Genomic DNA, 19923 nt, shown 5'->3' with positions numbered 1-19923 from the left:
ACTAGGAGTTACAGGAGCAAACACTGGAACTCACTTACATTACACGGGGACAGTGGTCGCACTGACAGAATGTCTCAGTGCTTGCTGAGCTTCTGACCGCACACCTACAGATGAATTAGGACCTTCGCCATGCCACTGGAAGCATAAATGACATGGCCTGCACACTGGCAGGCAGCCTCTCCTTCAGCGATCTGGGTTCCACTGTTTTGTTTTCCTTGGCGCACTTAGATTGCCAAGTGGTGAGGAGCCTCCAACTGAGTGAGCCCACTGTAAATTACCACCCCTCCCCACCAGTGTGTGAATAAGTGGTAGAATCTGGAGGGGAGTTGATAGAATGCAGGGTGAATAAAATGGGATTAGGGTAGGATTCGTGCAAAAATGGATGGCCCTGTTTCCCTGCTGTATCTCTCTACGAGCCTACAGTATGCTAAAAACCAACTCAAAGATTTGAAAAAAATGATATACAGGATGACAGGTCAATTGGCCCCTGTAAGTTGTCCCTAGTGTGCAGGTAAGTGGTAAAATATGTGGTGGGACATTGATGGAATGCAGGGAGAATAAAAATGGGAACAGAGTAGAATTGGTGTAAATGGGTCTTGATGATCACTGGGGACTCGGTGGGCTGAAGGGCCTGTTTCATATTACATGGCACTATGACCGTTAACCTCACCAATCATCTTCGCCCCAAACCTACCACCTATTTATTTTGATTAAAACCTTTGGCATTTTAATGAAGCGCAGGTTAATACAATGAAGTGTGATTACTTTATTAAAACATGGTTCTGATCTGGCAGCACTCATCTCCTTGTCAGTACATTCTTAAGGCTCGAGAACTCAGGCTAACATTTGAACAAAGTTTTGAAAGATTGATGTGTTGCAGGAGACGTTAAACCATGGTCCAAACTGCTTTCACAGATGATCAAAGATTCTTGGAAATATTCAAAGTGGAACAGTTCTTCTACGAATCCAATCCAACAAATGTCCTTCAATCAATTCCACAAGACTAGCCAGTAACCAGTCTTACTCTTGATTACTGCTGTGCACAAAATGACTATTTTGGTGACTATATTCTGAAAGTAACTGAACAGCTGCAAAGCATTTTGAAAAATAGCCTGGATAGACTAATTGAAGTGATTGATCCATTCCTGTGTTATACATTGTATGCAAATCTAATTGGTCCCAAGGAAAAGAATGACAATACGAGGATAAACATTTGTGTATAAAACACAGATGAGGATCAAATCATTAATATAGAGCAAATGTACAAAATTTGAAGTCAAAATTATTTCAAGTAATGACTTAACTATTCACCTGGTTAAACTGTGAAAGTTATCAAACACTAAAACAAGATATAAAGTTTAACTCACATAAATCATACAGCAATTTATGTTTGAATCATTTGCAAATCTCAGACACTTCAATTTCAGGCAACCCCCATTATGTTGCTTTCCTAGAAAACCATCCATTTGTGATTTTCAGTAACCCAGACCTCTCTTTCCCATTGAATCCCATGGGGATTGATGCCAGTGCTTTAACTTTTTTTTAAATTTCTTCAAATAACTAAGATAAAGGTACAGAAGCTATGGCTGCTAAATCTGTTGATAGGAAGGCAAATTTTGAAGAGAATAGAAGGCAGCTATGGAGGGATAGATAGGTTAGGTAAGTGGGCAGCAATTCAGCAAATGGAGTGTAAAATTCTCAATTTTAGCAGAAGTCGTGTTTTAAATATTACCAAAAGCCCATTCCACCAGTCACCTATATCCTCTTGGAGTCTTTTACTACCCTCCTCACAATTCACTATGCTTCCAAGCATTGCATCTCCTACAATTTTGGAAATTGTGTCATGCACACGCAAGTACAAGTCATTACTATATATTAGTAAAAACAATGCCCCTTGGTACCAATCATGGGAACAGGTTTCTATCAGCTCTCCCTATACCCTTCATGATTTTTAAAAATATCTATCAGATCTCCCCTCAACCTTCTCTGTTCCAAAGAGTACAACCCTAGCTTCTCCAGTCCGTCCACATAACTAGAGTTCCTTAGCCTTGAATAATACATTGAACAGTTGTGGTATTTATCTCCAAAGTAACTATCCCTCAATGCTCTGTAATAAAATCTGAATGTCTTACTTCGTCCTATAAATCTGGGTCCTGATGCTACGAAGGAAATATGCTTCTTCTAACAATTATGTATCCTTTGATTCAAAATGAACTATACTATATAGAAAAAAAAACACAGCTATACTTCATCATACAAGTTTTTACTTTCAGTTTCTGTTACTTAACTAAACTCATCATAACTATCTGCACATTTCTAAGCTTTTTTAAAATAATGTGCCGCAAGAAAAACATCAAGAAAAGCAGCTGAAACCAATGTCAAGAAAAACAGCTGGAATCAATCCTTTCAAGATCTACCTATAGAGATAAAATGGTCTGTGGCATATTTATTATACAGCATTCAGGTTTAATGAAATAACATCGATCATTATGTCCAAACTCTGAAGCAGCCTTCAAAACAAAATGTATGCAATCATACACTGTTTACAATTCAAAACAAAGTACTTGATGTCACATTATGAACAAATATGCCACTAACAAGATGATAAAGTCCAAAAATTTTGTCTACTCTTGTACCAACCTTATTTAAAATGCTGTACTTGGATGCAAGACACTGTTGGCCATGCTATGTTATTTCCAACAGGTTGTGTGTTCAGACAACATACCATACATGGCTGTCAGCAAAACTACACCTTCACTGTCCTAGTCCTTATTTCTTCCCAATAAGATTGATTTTTCTGAATAAAAGTCACTAAGGAAAAAACAATAACTTTTAACTGTTGCACCTTCCCAGTCTATGGCGTCGAACATCACTGGATAGTGGGTCATGAGGAATCGGAGCCCTTCTGATTGGATACTAAGGTGAGCAGCACAGCATTACTACCATGACACCATTAGCTTTATTTGGATAGGATCATTTCTATCAGCTAACAGCTACATTGTACTTTCAAGAACCAGGACAGTCTATACTCCCTTACCATTTTTCTCAAATCCTTTCCCTTCTTTCAACTTCACCATCATTTTAACCAAATGATCTACACATCAATCAATACTTAATCCCATATTCCACCAATATGTGCTATCTTTTTTAGTTAACCCACAAATTCATGTCTGTGTCATGACTGAGTATTTTAATATTTTTGCCTAAAATCATAAAAATTTGCATAATTAAAAATGCTTTAACACTTCAACTTTATTTGGTGATGCACATGAATAAGCGAGTATATCTAAGGAACAAAAAGTCATCTGGTGTGGCAATGATAATTTCTTGTTAATCACTGCCATCTACTGGTTAAAAAGGTCTGCACCTCCAATACATGCCATAATTCGCATTTATCAAATCCTAGATTGCAAAACAAAGTTATACCAGATGTCTTTTAAGTGGCACTTATTGCCTTTTAAATTGACTACTGCAATAATCATTAACAATTATGGAATTCTACATAAAATGCCAGTGGCATAGCTAGGAGAGCTGGTGCCTCACTGCACCAGAGACCTGTGTTCAGTCAGATGCTGTTTGTGTGGAATTTGCACATTCTCCCTGTGAGCACATGGTTTTCCCCCAGGGTGCTCCAGTTTCCCCCCACATCCCTAAGACACAAGCGTTGGTGGGTTAATTGGCCACTGTAAATTGCCTCTACTGTGTAGTTTAGTGGTATAACCTGAGTGGAGCTGATGGGATTGTGAGGAGAATAAAAGAAGGGATTACTGTAAAATTAGTGCAAATAGGTGGTTGATGGTCAGCTCGGAGTTGGTGGGTTGAATGACTTGTCTCCGTGCTGCATCTCTGTATGACTCTAAAACAGTTAACGTGGAAAGCCAATGCCATTTGTTGTTGAACACTGCCATCTAGTGGTTCCAAAGAGTTTTGAACAGATCACTCTCCCCTGGTCTTTTCTATAAAGAGGGTCACTGTGTCTTTAATTACTTTATTTTCATTTCAAAACTACATTTATTAAATAGCAGTTTCCAAGAAAGTCAGTCTTTTTTCTCCAACTTATTAAGCAAGGCTTTAAAGAGGAAGTAAGAGAAAATTGTGGCAATGAACAGGCTACTTAAATGTGAAGGAAAAACATTTTAAGATTCACATCTGAAACGTTAATTTACTTATCCCTTTCAATTGTTGATTCATTTGTTCTACTTTTCCAGACTTTGGCTGTCATTTAAATTTTCAACAGCTATACGCTTTGTTTTCCATGAAAAATTCAAGGTTGTCAACAAGCTGAAAGAAAAAAAGGCTAATAATAGGTAAAAACTAGAGTTTCAGTGCTATACTGTCTGTTATGACTGCAATCAAATTAAATTGCATTCGAATATGTAAGTAATCACATGGTATAAGTGCCTTCATTTGTAGTATATCTTGGAGGATCACAAAAATCAATGACTGCATTGAAAAATAGGGGGCTATGTGGGAGGGAAGGGTTAGATAGATCTTAGAGCAGGATAAAGTGTCGGCACAACATTGTGGGCCGAAGGGCCTGTACTGTGCTGTAGTGTTCTATGTTCTACGAATTATCAGTACATCAATTTTACCCACAGAAAAATATATTTTAAAGTGAATTGTCCAATGGTTGCTCCACAGCAAGTTTCATTGTTGGCAAATATGCATTTCCACTCACTCATTATCAACATACTTCCCCCAAAATGAATATGATAAATCTCATACTGATTCAGGAAATCTATGGGCAAAATGTACTCTATGAAAAACTGGTATTCTCTGGAACTGCATATCTAGAATTTGTTTTAGAGTCAGTATAAAAATCCTTTGCTAAAGAAAATAAAGAAATCTGTTTCACCATCTAAAAAAAATAAGAGTGAACAGAATGGCAAAGAACTCGTGTTTGACCTAATTCTCCAGACAAAACTTCCCATTCACAAATTGATATTGCTTTAAGTATTGGGGGCACAAATTATCCAGATCCAAGTTTCAATCTAAACTACTAAATATAAGCATTCCCCGGGTTATGTAAGAGTTACATTGCTGAGAACAGATGTATACCAATTTTTTCCTAAGTCAGAAACGTCCATTTTCTATAGTTACCCAAATTGTATTCCTTTGCATACACTTCCTATAAGTTGTTTGATCTTTGTTCACCCCAGCACTAACCATAATTACACTAATGGAACATATACTGTATCCCAATTGTCAATGAATACCATGAGACATTTTATTATTTCTATCTAGAAAAATTTAAAAATTTATGGGAGAATTTGCATAAGGTCAGATTTCCATAAGTTAGATCATTCGTAACCCAGGGAGCCCTTGTACATAGCAGTTCAAAAACATGCAGGTGGGAAAAGGTAGTCCAAAGCCTTTTGCAGATTCTATTTTTAACATAAATTTGGGATAATAGATGAACCAAAGCTGCCCTACCGACAACATATCTGTGGCATTACTAAGACCCTCCATTTCCAAATCGCATCAGCCAACTCTATCACTGTTTCAACTCATCTGCTACTAAAACCTAAATCCATTGTTACATGACCACTTCAAAGCACCCCTGGCCAGTCTTCCTTATTCTAACTTCCATAAATTTGAGGTCATTCAAAACTCTACGGTCACACCAGGTCTTATTCATTTACCACCACCGTGTTCAAGGACCCATAGAGGCTCCTAGTTAAGGAACACCTCAATTATGAAATTAGCATTCTTATTTTCAAATATCCTATGATCTTGCCCCTGCTCAGCCACATAATCTCTTCCAGCCCAACAAATCTCAAAGTTGTGTGTGATCCCACGATTCTGGCCTCCTGATTATCCTCAAATGCACTGACAGCAACCATACCAAGCCCAAAATTTCTTTAATTCTCTTCTTAAACCTTTCCAGCTCTCTTTTCTTTTTCAACATACTCCTCAAAAGCTCTTTGTCCAAGCTTTTAGTCATTTATTTTGAAGTTTCCTTTTATGACAAATTTTGCCTGACAACACACCTGAGATGCATCTTAGGATTTTTGATTCGTTAAAGGCACTATATATGCTTTAAATAAAGTTTCTTCCTCTTCCACCTTTAATCTTGCCTGTGCTGCCTTAAAGGCTGTTCAGAGGTGCAGCTCCACCTGTGGTTTCACTTTATCCAAGTGGCAAGTGTCATATGTTCATGCTTGACAATCAAAGCACTGTTTAAATATGGAAGCTATAGTAGCTGAGCCTGATCCGCTTGCTATTCAGAGGCACACAAGAGTGGAAAATTGCCTATAGCAATTCCTTTTTTGTGCACCATAAGATTATTTTCCATACATGGGAAAATTATGCACATAATTGGATTTCCGAACAAATAACTTAGTTCAGAACAGGAAGAAATCGAAGAAAATTATTAGTCAGAGATTTCCAGCTAAGTTCTGCAACTGGGGTCACATTAGTAGCTCAAATCATGAAGCCCCCTGGGGTAAACAGCAGCACCTCTACCAAATACGTGAATGGAATAGTCCAAATGAGAACTTGAGGCTCTGTTGCATTGGATTGCTCTGCTCAACATTGCATCAATTTTTGTCCCATTTTATGATGCCTGAAAATTTAAGGGACCATTGTCTATGTATTATTTTTGTTTATATAATGCCAGAGTTCAATAGATGCTAAATATTATTACTATCTTATTCACAAGCAAATTATTTATGTAGATATGGCCTTACTTGATGGAATCGATTCGCAGTTATTACAACCAGAAGAACTGGGATCTGTGTATATGCACAACCTTAAAGAGCAAGTTTATTTGATTGCCTGCGGTGGAAGAGAGCTGTAAGTTGCCCATTCAACCAAGTGTTCTTTCACAGCAATATACAATTCCAGGTTAGATAGTGGCCTTCCATACAAGTTCTCCTGTAAAAATACTGCTTTAGCACATTGTAAACTTTGTATATTGCAACTATTGTGCAAGCCTCACCCATAATGCAAAATAGTAATTCAAAACTAATTGAAATAATATAACAAGCAAAAAGCAAATTTGAAAACAAGGATAATTCATGAAAATGTGTATTTTACACCATGCTTCAAAAAACACTAAAAATGCTGTTAACTAAACATTATTGGTTATTTCCAAAGAACAATAAACGAGCAGTGTTATCGTTAAAGCATGAGAAACGACAAGTGAGAATCATTTTTGCATGGCTGCTTGTATTTTTGTTTTAAGTAGTGCTGTGACAATAAAACTATACAGTTTACATGAACCTTGCTAGAAGGGCATTACCAGACTGATTCAGATACATAAATTCACAAAGTAGAATGAGTCCATTTTATGCAGCACAAAAGTGTTATTGTGACTTTTTTTAAGGTCTGGGTTCAGCTATCACCATTGAATATGCCCAGCAGCTTTAAAAAAATCCCTACCTGTCTAATAAACCACTTAATACCTTAGAAAAAAGATGTAATTCTATATATGAGCTCATATTCTATAGGAAGTTTTGCCAGGGAGATTTTATTTATAAAACACAGCGGTTACAAACACTTGTTTGTTTATCAAAAGAAAGGCTTTCAGTGTCAGGTTTCTAGACCCTTACGGGAAATCTAAATAGAATCCCAAGGAGTTTGCAGATGGCTGGCAAGATCAATCTTGGCTGACTTATTAGCATTAGTTTTCATCAAATGCTGTATTTTAATATTTCAAAAAAATCTAAAACAGGTACACAGCTTTCAGAAGATGCGACATGGTCCATCAGAGTATGCTAGCATGTGTAGGAGACATGAGTTCTGTATTTGTAGGGCAAAGCATGCAAGAAACTAGAAGTCTGGTAGTTTAAAAATCAAGCTTTCGTTCACAAAGTCTTGAGATTGCTGGAAATATTGGCATTTATTGTCCATCCCAACTTGCCCCAGAAATGGAGATACAGTAAAGAGTAAACTACATTGGTGGGTCTTGAATCCTACAAAGGCCAAATAGGGTAAAGAATAGCAAATTTCTTTTCCTGAAGTACAGTAATGAACCAATGTGTTTTTATGACAATTTGATGGTTTTCTAGTTACCATTACTCATACTACTATTTTTAAATTCTGGATTTATTTAAATACTTCAGTTTTAAATTTCCCAGCTACCATGGTGGGATTTGGACTTCTATTTCTCAAAAAGTGATTCAGAACTCTGGCTACTAACCTAGTACTGGATTCACCACACTCACACACTCCTTAGTACCTCCAAAACAAAAATCTGAGAAGATTTCTTAACTTTCAGGAATTCTTTCAGTCTGAGTGATTATTTCCATATTTTAAACAAGGGTAACTATAGCCTAGTGCTATAAAATACCTATTATCAAATGAGTTGAATTAATGACATAAATGTAGCTGAAAAGCTCTGCAATAAATATTTTGCCAACTGGAAACCTACACATATCCTGAATTAATAGTTGCAGAAACAATTATAATGATAATTTTTGGATTGTTTACAAGACAGCATTAAAACTCAGCTACTTAACCCAACAATTTAGTAAACCATGTAAAAGTTTTATTAACTGTTGTTATCGCCTGTTTATCAACTGCATAAAACTAGAAGAATCATTACCACCAGAACACAAGCCCCAGAACTCTTTCTCAACAATTTGGTAGCAATCTCAACTGTGGACAATGAAGCCCACTGAATACATTCAAGGCTAAAGATGATAGATTACCAACCACTTAGGCACAATCAGGAATTATAGAGATTAAACAGGAAAATTGGCACAGGATTAACTGTAATCTTGCAGAATAGAAGAGCTGGCTTGAGGAGTCATATAGCCACTCCTGGTCAAAAGATAAATAATATTAAGTTCAGCAATCCCACATCTTTTTTCAACTTTGGCAGCACTTGCAGGCAGCACAGTGGCACAGATGCCATCCCACAATCCCAGTGACCCGGGTTCAATCCTGATGTCTGGTGCTGTCTATTTGGAGTTTGCACATTCCCTCTGTACTCATGTGTGTTTATTCTGGGTGCTCCAGTTTCCTTCCACATCCCAAAGAAGAGCAGGTCGGTAGGTTAATTGGCCAATGTAAATTTCTCCTGGTGTGTAGGTGAGGCATACATTCTAGCAGGAGCAGGTGGGAGAAGGGAGTTGGTGGGAATATGTGGAGAAGAGATTACAGGAATAAAATAGGGAATGGGACTGTTCTGATTCAGTATAGTCTTGAAATGGTCTCTATGTCGTAAAAAGATATCAAAATATGTTATATTTCTAATTTCTTTCAGGAAAAGAAATTTGCCTCCCTTACCCTACACACCACTCAGCACCAAATTCTGACATGGCAAAATAGCTGCTCCCAGCCTGGTTAACCTGGTAAAGACCACCCAGAAACAGACGGAAACTACTGTCAACATTGGGAAAGCTGTCCTACAGACTGTTCAAACAACAGCCTAACATGACAGTACAAAGTATAATTCTGTGAGTACACCATTGAGCTAAACTCCTTCGTCACAGTCCCTAATTACCTTCAGCTACTTCATCAATCAACTTTTTTTTCCTCCATGAGATCAAAAGTAGAGATGTTTGTTGATAATGGCACGATATTCAATTCCATTCATAACTTCTCAGAAAGCGAAGCAGCTCATGCCTACAGCAGTGAGTCCCTGGTAACATTCAGGCACAAAATGAAAAGTAGCTTGCCACATTCACACCTAACAAATGTCAAGCAATGATCATTTGCAGCAAGGAAGGATCTAACCACATGCTCTTCATGGTATTACCTTTGCCGAGTTCCCCCAAACATCAACATCTATTAGACGGATGAGGGAGAGTCACCACTGACCAGACCCTCAACTGGAACAGCGTCATCAAAATTGCAGCAACAAAAGCAGGTCAGATGTTGGTCATCTGCAATGAATGACTCAAGTTCTAAGAACGCGAGTCTTTCCACCATCCACAATGTACAACTTACCTGTGTGAAGGAACACTCGCTGCTTGCCTGGATGTGTGCAGCTCCAACAAGCCTCAGGAAACTCAATGCCATCCAGGAAAAAGCTGGGTTGGCACCCCACCCACAACCTTAAATATTCATTTCCTCCACCAACAGTGCAAGAGTTTCAACATGTACTGCTTACACAGTTACACCACTTACTCACCTAAGCAACCCCAGTATTAGCTCTCCAGCAACTAATTGTTACCACCATGGACAAGGTCACTAGGTGAATGAGAACACCATCACCTGCAAGTTCCCCTCCAAGTGACATTCTATCCTTGGAAATATTTCATCACTCCTTCCTTTTCACTGTGTCCAAATCCTTACCTCCCTACCCAATAACACTGCAGGAATATCTGCTCTAGGAAGCTCCACCTTCTCAAGGGCAGTTACGGATGGCAATAAATGCTAGCCTTACCTGCATTGCCCACATCCTGCAATATGATAAATGAATAAAAAAAAGACAGAAAACCACTTTCTAATTCTTAGCAGTGCAACTATGTAATTAACTACTCTGTGAATTAAAATAATTGATCTTTTGTCTATTGTAGGGAAATAAACCATACCTCTGGTACTGATCTGATCAGGAATGGGAAAACTGAAGGCAAACATTCATCTTATATCATGACACCATGAGTTGGTATACCTACCTGTTGTATGACTAATGCAACTAATAAGCAATATTGATATTGCAAAACAAAACTGATCATTCGAATTAATTAGCCTTACAAAAGAAACCTGCAATCTAGAAATCAAATATTTGCATGCAGACTCCTTTATAATTGGTTAACATTTGGTCAGATTTGAAGTTTTCTCATGATAAAAACTCAGGAAGATTTATTAAACCACTAAACACCAAACGTCCCTATTAAAGGATCAAGTGCAATGATATATCAAGTCACACTATTTTCTATGCTTCGTGCTTGCAAGATTAAAGAATATTTCAATACAAAGTAGTGAATCATAAATAGCTGTCATGTTACTTGATTTATCTGTTTATATTAATATTGCCAAAAAAAAATCTAAGCAAGCTCACACTGAATGTCTATTCACCAGAATCACCTTGATTAAAAATGTCTAAAAGTGGTAAAGCACAATTACAAAAGTTATATCCAGTACATACACCCCTTAGTGCTGTTCTTATTTGTACTTCATTCTATTGGCACTTTATTGATGTAACAGATGAGTACTTTACTCACCTTTTCTTCCCCCATAACAATAACAAGAATTCCAGTTTAATTATATAGTACTAATAATAGCTGCCAAACATTCAAAGAAAGAAGTTGGAAAAACAACTTCTACTTTCAAAAAAGGGCATCATGCAAAACAAACTGCCTTATATAAAAAAAACTAAACTATATGGAGTGTTAGGGCCACAATCTTAGACACACAGCAACCAACACCAGCTGCAAGTTCTATATTTAAAATTTACCAATCCAGATATTTCAACTTTTCAAGTTGATCATTTTGGTACCAAAGCATGACCCTGTGAATTGCTCCCAGATTCCTTCATTTTTCAACAACCGAAAGAAACTTTGAGTTACACCAGTTAATTCCCTGTCCGGTCAATGCAGTAGAGTCGAATTCAGCAGAGCATGACCCCCAACCACCAACCCCGCCCCCCTCCCCCCGCACCACTGGCTGAAAAAGCTTAACATTGAGCTTATTTTCAGGCTGCCAGTCTGATAACAGATGCTGGGTCATTCCAACATAAGCACTCCAAGCACAAGGAGCCTGTTGTCAATGAGAACATGCAAAGGCAGGATGGAAACTGTACTCTGTAAAGACATTTAGGCATATACTGGTCTCACATTCAATCACATTTAGGTTAAAATAATCCTATAATCAAATGCTGCAACAGATGATAGCACCCAATATAATCACATATCCCTGACACGGAAGCCAATTCTTGGCTGTGTTTTAAAGATGAGGTTCCTTTTAGGAATAATTTAACTTTCACTGTGTTCAGGTTTACAAAACAATTGAAATCTGGTTGAGCTTGGCTAAGAAGAAAGATCTTTTGAATAACTTAGTTCACAACAAAGCAGATACAATTGTTTGGTTCTTCACAAAATTATGAGCATACCTCTTTTCAATTCCACTTTTATCACATTGTTTTTATTCAAAACTCCAGTTCTGAAAACCTATCCTTTTCCCCTGAAGAGATTATCCCTAATCTCTACTAAACCATGCACTTTTTAAACATTTTCCATTTTTTACTTACCATTTAACGTACCAATTTTTGTTCCAATTCACCCGGGCTAGACCTCATTTCAACCAACTAAAATTTACACTCTTCAGGTAAACTATTTTCACATTTGATTTTCCCTTACCTTTTCTTCAAATCCTTTGATATTGTGATGACTAGCTCCCAAATTTTCCTCCACTGAAAAAGACTTATCATTCCCCATATCTATATTGAGCACTGGTTCCTTCTTGGTTGGGCTGGAAACAGACAGATCAATAAATTCTCTTGTATATATGCCTCCCTCCCTCTGTGCTTAAAACTGTTATTTTGCAAGTCCAATTAGAATTACTGAAATTTTCAGGTATCACCACTCTCCACCTCTTGCCTATTTCTGCTTCTTCACCTCCTTACTACTATCGGATGATCTATAGTATAGTGCCTCTTCTGAATAACTTGTTTATGGAAGTTGAAGTCCCGAAAACTAGAGAAAAGGAAATTTTAAGAAAAACTTGAGTTTCAGAGAGGCAGTCATTAATGAAGCTTCAGCCACATTGCAATGAGGTACAGTACACTATGTTAGGGACAGGTTGTGCTCCTAGAAAACCATTCGTATTGGGATCTTCTGTCACATGAACCCTTGACAAAAATGAAAAAAATTGTTTCTTTCACATTTTATGTTTACTTATTTATTCTTTTTCCCCCTACATAAATTCTGCATGAGCAAATTTTTATTCTGTATCACATATTTTTGGTAGTGATTTGTGAATTTCCATTACCTGAAGTGCTGTAACGTGGGGGTACTGTAGCTGCCAACATAGGCAAGATATTACTGAATTTAACTTTTTTGGAAACGTGACATAGTGATTAGGTTACTGTTAATATCAGATTCCAGGAGTAACGATTCAGATATGAGAATTCACATCCCATCACCACGGCTGGGGATTTTAATTCAGTCAATTAGATAAACTAACACCTATGTTAAAAATAATTTGAAATTATTTACACTAATGGTGACCATGACACTAGTAGACTGTTAAAAATCCATCTTTCAGGAATGTAATGCTTAGTGCTGCCTACACTCCCAGTCCTCTGGCTGGTTAGTTCATTTCATTCAGTTGTATCAAAACTCTTGAATGAAAATAGAATAAGAATGAAACTAGAATAACCATCCAGCATCATCCTAGGCATCAAAAACAGAAATATTGCTCTCTAACATTGCAAAGTATTCCTTATCAGCATCTGGGGAATATTGGTATTGTTTATTATTGTCACTTGTACTGAGGGACAGTGAAAAACTTGTCTTGCATACTGATCGTACAGGTCAATTCATTAAATAGTGTCTAAGTTGGGAAACCTGCCCCACAGTCTAGTCAAGAAAGACACTGGCATTGCAATATTCAGAATTCTAGCTTTCAACCAACATGATTCCTCCATCAGAAATCTGTCCCGCCAACAGACAACAGTGGTAGATAGTCAAGAAAACTCCTGCTGATCATCAACTACTGTCTGTCATATCAGTTACTTCTTCACACTAGAAGCAGTATTTTGAGTAGCAAGGGAACAAAATCCAATCTTCCACTATTATGTTTTTGTTACTTAGCTAGTTTTGTACCCATGCTGCTGTAGCTGCATTTAGTCCTTTGTCTTCAATGTTGATGACATGTCTATCATGTGGTACATCATATTGGCAAAAGAATGAAGAATGGGCGGAGATTAAACTAATCTCTCTGAATTGAGTTATAGCAAAGATTGGAAAACTTTGCACAAACAATACTATAAATGTAGTATACTGGTAGAAAACACTAGATCAAATGGAACATCATTCTAGACCATAAACTATCAACTGCTGTGATAAAAAGCAGTTGTTAATGCTTGCTTGCAGCACTGTTAAACCAGGTGCTCCATCTTATAACGTAAAAAAGCATCAGCTTATTGCTACATTACTGTGCCACTCCCTTCAGATAATCAAGAACTTTATAAAGCTGAGTTTCTCTGCAACTTCAATGTCATTCTAAGAGTCAGGAAGAATATGTTCAAACAGTGACAAAACACACATTGCAAAACACAGCAATCAGCACAAGCTATCAGATAGAGAAGCTGTTCAGTAGTCCAATTTTGAAGCAGTTTTAAAGAAAATGTAAGATATAACACAGAAACCATTATAATGTTTACATTGCTATGATTAAATTCTATATAATAATGACTATTATAAAATGAACTTTATTCAGTACCTGTGATTTTGTACCCGTAAGCAGCTAGTTGACCCGCCATGTATTCGCCATCTGAATTATTATGTGAGCAACCCCAAGTCTTCACCCAAATTTTCTGTGTACCAGGAATAACACTGCAATGAATAAACAAAATTAATGAAAACAATTATAATTTCAAACCATGTTACCGAATGCCACCTAACATACTGAGACAATTCTCTATTTCCGGTCACATTAATACCAAATTAAAAATATATTGGTAACATTAGCTGCAGCCACACCATAAATACAATCACAAACGTGTTCTTTTTGTAGCAACTCATAAATTCCAAAAGCGGACTGAATTAAAGTTCATCTTAATACTCAGCAGCCCCTGACCATTGCATTTCAAATGCAGTTTTCAGTCCTGCTATTAAATGGTGACCCACTGACATTATTTTGAAGATACCATCCCACAACTTAGCCCATTTTCAGAAACCTGCCTCTTTGAACTAAATAGATCCTTCCCATTCAGTATCAAGTTGGAAAAAATTTCAGTGTTAAGTCCATTTAAATGAAGTGCAATGTTATAACACTTTTTGAGAGTCTAAAAAATTGCCCATTTTGAATTCAACAAGGCATGCCTTCAAAAAATATCTCACAGGTTGTGAATGCAGCTGGCAAAGCCAGCATTTATGAAATATTCTTAGTTCATGAGAACATAATGAATTAGAAGTAGGCCATCTTGGTTCTCTACCATTCATCACGATCGAGGCTAATCTTTTACCTTGGCTTCATTTTCCTGCACTAGCCCATCTCCCTTTTCAACCAGATATCTATCCTTCTCCGTTCTGAATGAACTCAAAGATTGAACCTCAACAGCCCTTGGGGATAGAGAATTCCAAAGATTCACCATTCAGAAAAGAAGTTTCTCTTCAGATGAGCCCAAAATGGATTAAACTTTATTCTGAGATTGTGACCTCTGATTCTAAACTCTTCAACCAGGATAATCATCCCCCTCTATTGCCCTGACGAGCCCAGTAAGAATCTTGAATGTTTCATGAGGTCACCCCTCAATCTTCTGAACTCTAGAAAATATAGACCTAGCCTGCTAAATCTGTCCTCCAATGACAAAACTGCTGTCCCAGGAACAAGTCTAGTGAATCTTCACCGCACTCCAAGCTTATTCTTTTTTGTCAGTAAGGAGGCCAAAATTGAACAAAATATTAGAGCTGCAGTATCCCCAAGCTACCTTTACTCCATTACTCAAATCTTCTCAAAATAAAGGCCAACATACCATTAGTCTCCCTAATTGCTTGCTATGTCTGGATGTTAGCTTTCAATAGCTTGTACACAAGCAGATCTGCTCCCTTTGAACATCAGCATTCTCACAACTTGAAAATTTTGTTTCTGCTTTGCGCACTGGTGAATAAAGTCATATTTTTCCACATTAAATTCTATTTGCCATGTTCTCACCTCCTCACCTAGCTTCTCTATGTTCTCATGAAGCCTTCACACATGTTCCTTCCTATTCTCAATCCCACCTAATTATCTTCAAGCTTGGAAACATGACATTTGGTCCCCTCAGCCAAATTACTGACATACTCTGAATAGTTGGGGCCAAAGCACTAATCACTTTGGTATCACACAGCCTGCCAACCTGAGACAGATTAATTTATTTCCACTCTTGTGATTACTATTAACCAATTCTCAATCTTTGACTGTGTATTACTCCCAACTCCACGTTCTCTGACCTTGCTGACCAATCTCTTATGTGGTACTTTATCAAAAACCTTCTGAAAATCTAAATATACCACATCCACTGATTCCCCACTCGTAAAATCCTCAAAGAATAATAGATTAGACAAACATGATTTCCCTTTTCATATACTGATGCAAGTGCTAAATCCTATGACTCTTTTTAAAGGTGTTGTACGTTTACATCCTTCGTTATTGACTCCGGCATTTTCCACAGTACCAAGTTTAGGCTAACAGGTTGGTAGCTCCCCATTTTCACATTTCTTTCTTAAATGGTGGGGCCACAATTGCGACCCACTAATCTGCAGGAATCATACAGAATCTAAAGATGAAACAATTGTAAAACCTCTATAGCCACACTTTCAAGTCTCTTGGGTATAACTCATTGAATCCTTAGGATCTCTCAGCTTTCAGTATTAATAACTTCTTTCCAATTTCCTTCCAAGAATTCACCATGAGCTACCTACTTGAACTGCTCAAGTTCCAATGAATGGACATCAATAGCACTTTTGGTTACTTTCAGTATTTTTAACCCACTGACGGTGAAGGAAGGAATGGTGATTATATGATCAAGTAAGAATGGTCTATAATTTGGAAGGGAAATCATTGGTGACAACATTCCCATGCACTTCCTGCTCTTGTATTTCTTGGAGGTAAAGGTCACATGTTTTAGAGTTGACACATGGCATATAGTAGAAAGTGTATATATTATAACCATGATGGAAGGAGTCAACTTTTAAGGTGGTAAGCAGAGTTAGTTAAAACGGGCTGCTTTGTATAGAATGGATTTTCAGCTTTAAGTTATTGTTGCAGCTGTACACCTCCAGGAGAGTGCTCCGTGTTTCTCCTGGCATGCTTTGTGGAGGACAGAAAGGTTTTGGGGATTTGGGAGCTCAGCCACACTGCACTCCTGAGCTCTGACCTGCTCTTATACCCACAGTAATTACTTAACAGAGTCCAATTAATTTCCAGTTTCTGGTAACCAAGGCAATGCTGATACTGAGTATTTAGATAATTAAGAGTGGCCTCCAATAACCACAAACACCTTCCTCTATCTTGGGTATTGCTCCAACCAATTTCTCTCCATCCTTTATAAAAGCAGTGGTACATTTTCTAACAGTTGGAACTACTTCAGAATCTAAAGAATTTTGAAAGCACAACATGGATCAATTATCCCTGTGCACATATTGTATATCTTGGATCATGGGATGCAGACAATAGGGTCTTTTGAATTTTATCCTTTTAATCCCTTTATTTTCTGTATTTTTTTTAAAATATTAATTATTTTAAGGTCCTCAATGTCATTAAAACTTTAGTTTCCCCCCATTTCTGCTACATTTGTTATGCCCTGTACACAAAGATAGACGCAAAATATTTAAAGCTTCCACTATGTCATTCCTTACCATAATAACTTCACCTGCCTTTGCTTCCTAAGAGAACCACAGTTTTGTTTTTCAATGTTATTCCTTTTTACATGGTTGTACAAGTTGTTACAATGTTTTATTGTATTTCTTGCTAATACATATCTATCATTTTTTTGGTTAATTGTTGCTGCTTCCCATAACTTCCCCAATCCTTGCCTTACTGCTTTTGGCAATATAAATATACTCTTCTAGTCTATTATCCTTAAGCTCCTTTCTTAGCTATGAATGGATTGTTTTCTTGTTCATGTCAGAACCAGTCAGATGCATGGTAATCCACTTATGATATGGGCCCCATTTTTCTACCTCACAAAAGTTACCTGATTGGCTGAGTATTTCCAGCATTTCTTGTTCTATTTGAGAAACTGTGTTCTACACCTTCCAGGTCCAATGTGTTTTCTCTCTCCATCCTGTGTACAGCCCTCATTCATCTCTCTCTACTTAAACTCCTCCAGACAGATCAGCCACAATCAGTAAGCATCCATCACCATTTGAAAGTCAAAAAATGCCTTGGAAATCTGAAATAAGAACCAAAAATGCTGGAAACACTCAGCGGGTCAGGCAGCATCTGTGGAAAGATTAGTAATAGTAACTGGATAAAAGAGTATTTCCAACATTTTCTGTTTTTAATCCAACACCATTTCTCAGACAGCATCAATACCATCTGTGTCACAGAAACAATCTCAATCTCCACCCTGTCAGATATTCTTTGTTTGCTCTACCCTAGCCCTCGCTGCACCCTAAAATATGTTTGTTTTCTCATTTTCCCGGTTTCTGACGCAAGGTCATTAAGTTGAAACGTCAGCTCTGCTTTTCTTTCCATCGATGCTGCCCCCCTCCTGAGTGTTTCCAGCTAATTCTTGTAATGAAAGCAAGAAATAAGTCTATTTGGATCTCATTAGTCAAAACCTACCAGGCAGATTTTAGGTTGAATGAGCAATGATAAGAAATGGAGATAAAACAGTTAAAAATGGCAAGGAAATACTTGCAATGGAATTCTACAGGTATTGGCATTAGGACTGATGCTCCTTATTGTTAATGATCTGAACTCTTGCACCAGTGAATAGTACAAAAAATGTGAGTAGAAATTAAGAGAGCTTAAGAGAAAAATAGACTGCAGGCAGAACTACAAAAAAGGGAGAAGGGAGGGCTAGGGTAGAGCAAACAAAGGAATATCTGATAGGGTGGAGATTGAGATTGTTTCTGTGACACAGATGGTATTGATGCTGTCTGAGGAATGGTGTTGGATTAAAAACAGAAAATGCTGGAAATACTCTTTTATCAGTTACTATTACTAATCTTTCACAGATGCTGCCTGACCCACTGTAACATGTAACAGTACCTGCTGGCACAATGGTCTAAAGCATTAATGAAATATAGCCAAATGAATTGAAAAACTTTAAATAATAAGGAAGCAACTACTGGAGAAATTAAGGGGACTAAAAGTCAAAAAGTTCCCTGGACTGGATAACCCTGCACCCCAGCTTTCTAAAAGAGCTGAATGAAGAGAGAATCCACATGTTCATTGGGAATAGTTTCAGCAGACTAATAAATAGCAAATGTAAGGCCACTATATAAAAGACGATAAAAAAGTAACTGATTTTCTAAATATCTTTAATAATGGATTCCAGCGTCTTCCCAATGTTTGCAAAGCTAACCTGGCCAACAGTTTCCTGCTTTGTCTCCCTTTATTGAATAGTGGCATTACATTTAAGGTTTTCCAATTCATTGGAACCCCTCCAAAGAGTGCAGAATTTTATTGGATTGCACCCAATGTACTCCCTCTCTGCAGCCTCATCCTTTAAGACCTAACCAAAGATGAAAGCCATCATATTTTGGGGCATGTTGGCCTTTAACCCTATTAGCTAGCCTAGCACATTTTCTCCCAGCAATGGAGATGGTTGTAAGTTCCTCCCTCCATGTAGCTGGTTGATTTCCTTTCATTGTTGGAATATTTTCGTGTTTTCTACTGTGAAGACTGATTCAAAATATATAATCTATCATTTCTCTACTTCCCATTATTAATACCCCATGAGGATCCTTTTTTATGAAATTAATCAATCCCGTTTATTTACGTAATATCAGATCTAAAAGCTGGTTCCCTGCAGATTCCTCAGTCTACTGCTTTAAGGAAACCTCCCCAAATATATTCTATGAGCTTGTCCTACAAGCTGCCCTTGCTAACTTGATTTGTCCAATCTTTACAATGATTTAAATCACCTATATTTCTTACAGCCACATTTGCTCTTGATTTATACCTGAATTATACAGTCCATCTTCTAATCAAGGAGCCTATTTACTCCTCCTGTTCAAAGACTTCTTACTATTATATCTTATCCCCACCCAAACTGATTCTTTATCTCGAGCTGCTTAATCCATATCATTCCTTACCATCTGAACCTTGAACAGACCTACCGCCACCACATTTTCCTTCTGCCTATCCTTCCCA

At 37.4% G+C, this 19923-nt stretch overlaps 1 protein-coding gene across 1 annotated transcript in view; it reads right to left on the bottom strand.

The window, feature by feature from the left end:
- Positions 1-19923, bottom strand: part of cdkal1 (CDK5 regulatory subunit associated protein 1-like 1) — a gene marked incomplete at its 5' end in the record, with an annotated part of 448677 nt that overhangs the window by 425579 nt on the left and 3175 nt on the right. Inside the window, one exon of the mRNA XM_052016953.1 lies at positions 14338-14450. Within this exon, the coding sequence (XP_051872913.1) occupies positions 14338-14450 (113 nt within the window). The remainder of the gene's footprint in view (positions 1-14337; positions 14451-19923) is intronic.

Source organism: Pristis pectinata, chromosome 5 (genome assembly GCF_009764475.1).
Source record: "Pristis pectinata isolate sPriPec2 chromosome 5, sPriPec2.1.pri, whole genome shotgun sequence".
Classification (NCBI taxonomy): domain Eukaryota; kingdom Metazoa; phylum Chordata; class Chondrichthyes; order Rhinopristiformes; family Pristidae; genus Pristis; species Pristis pectinata.
The sequence above is the reverse complement of the archived record's forward strand: the minus strand, read 5'-3'. Positions and strand labels throughout refer to the sequence as shown.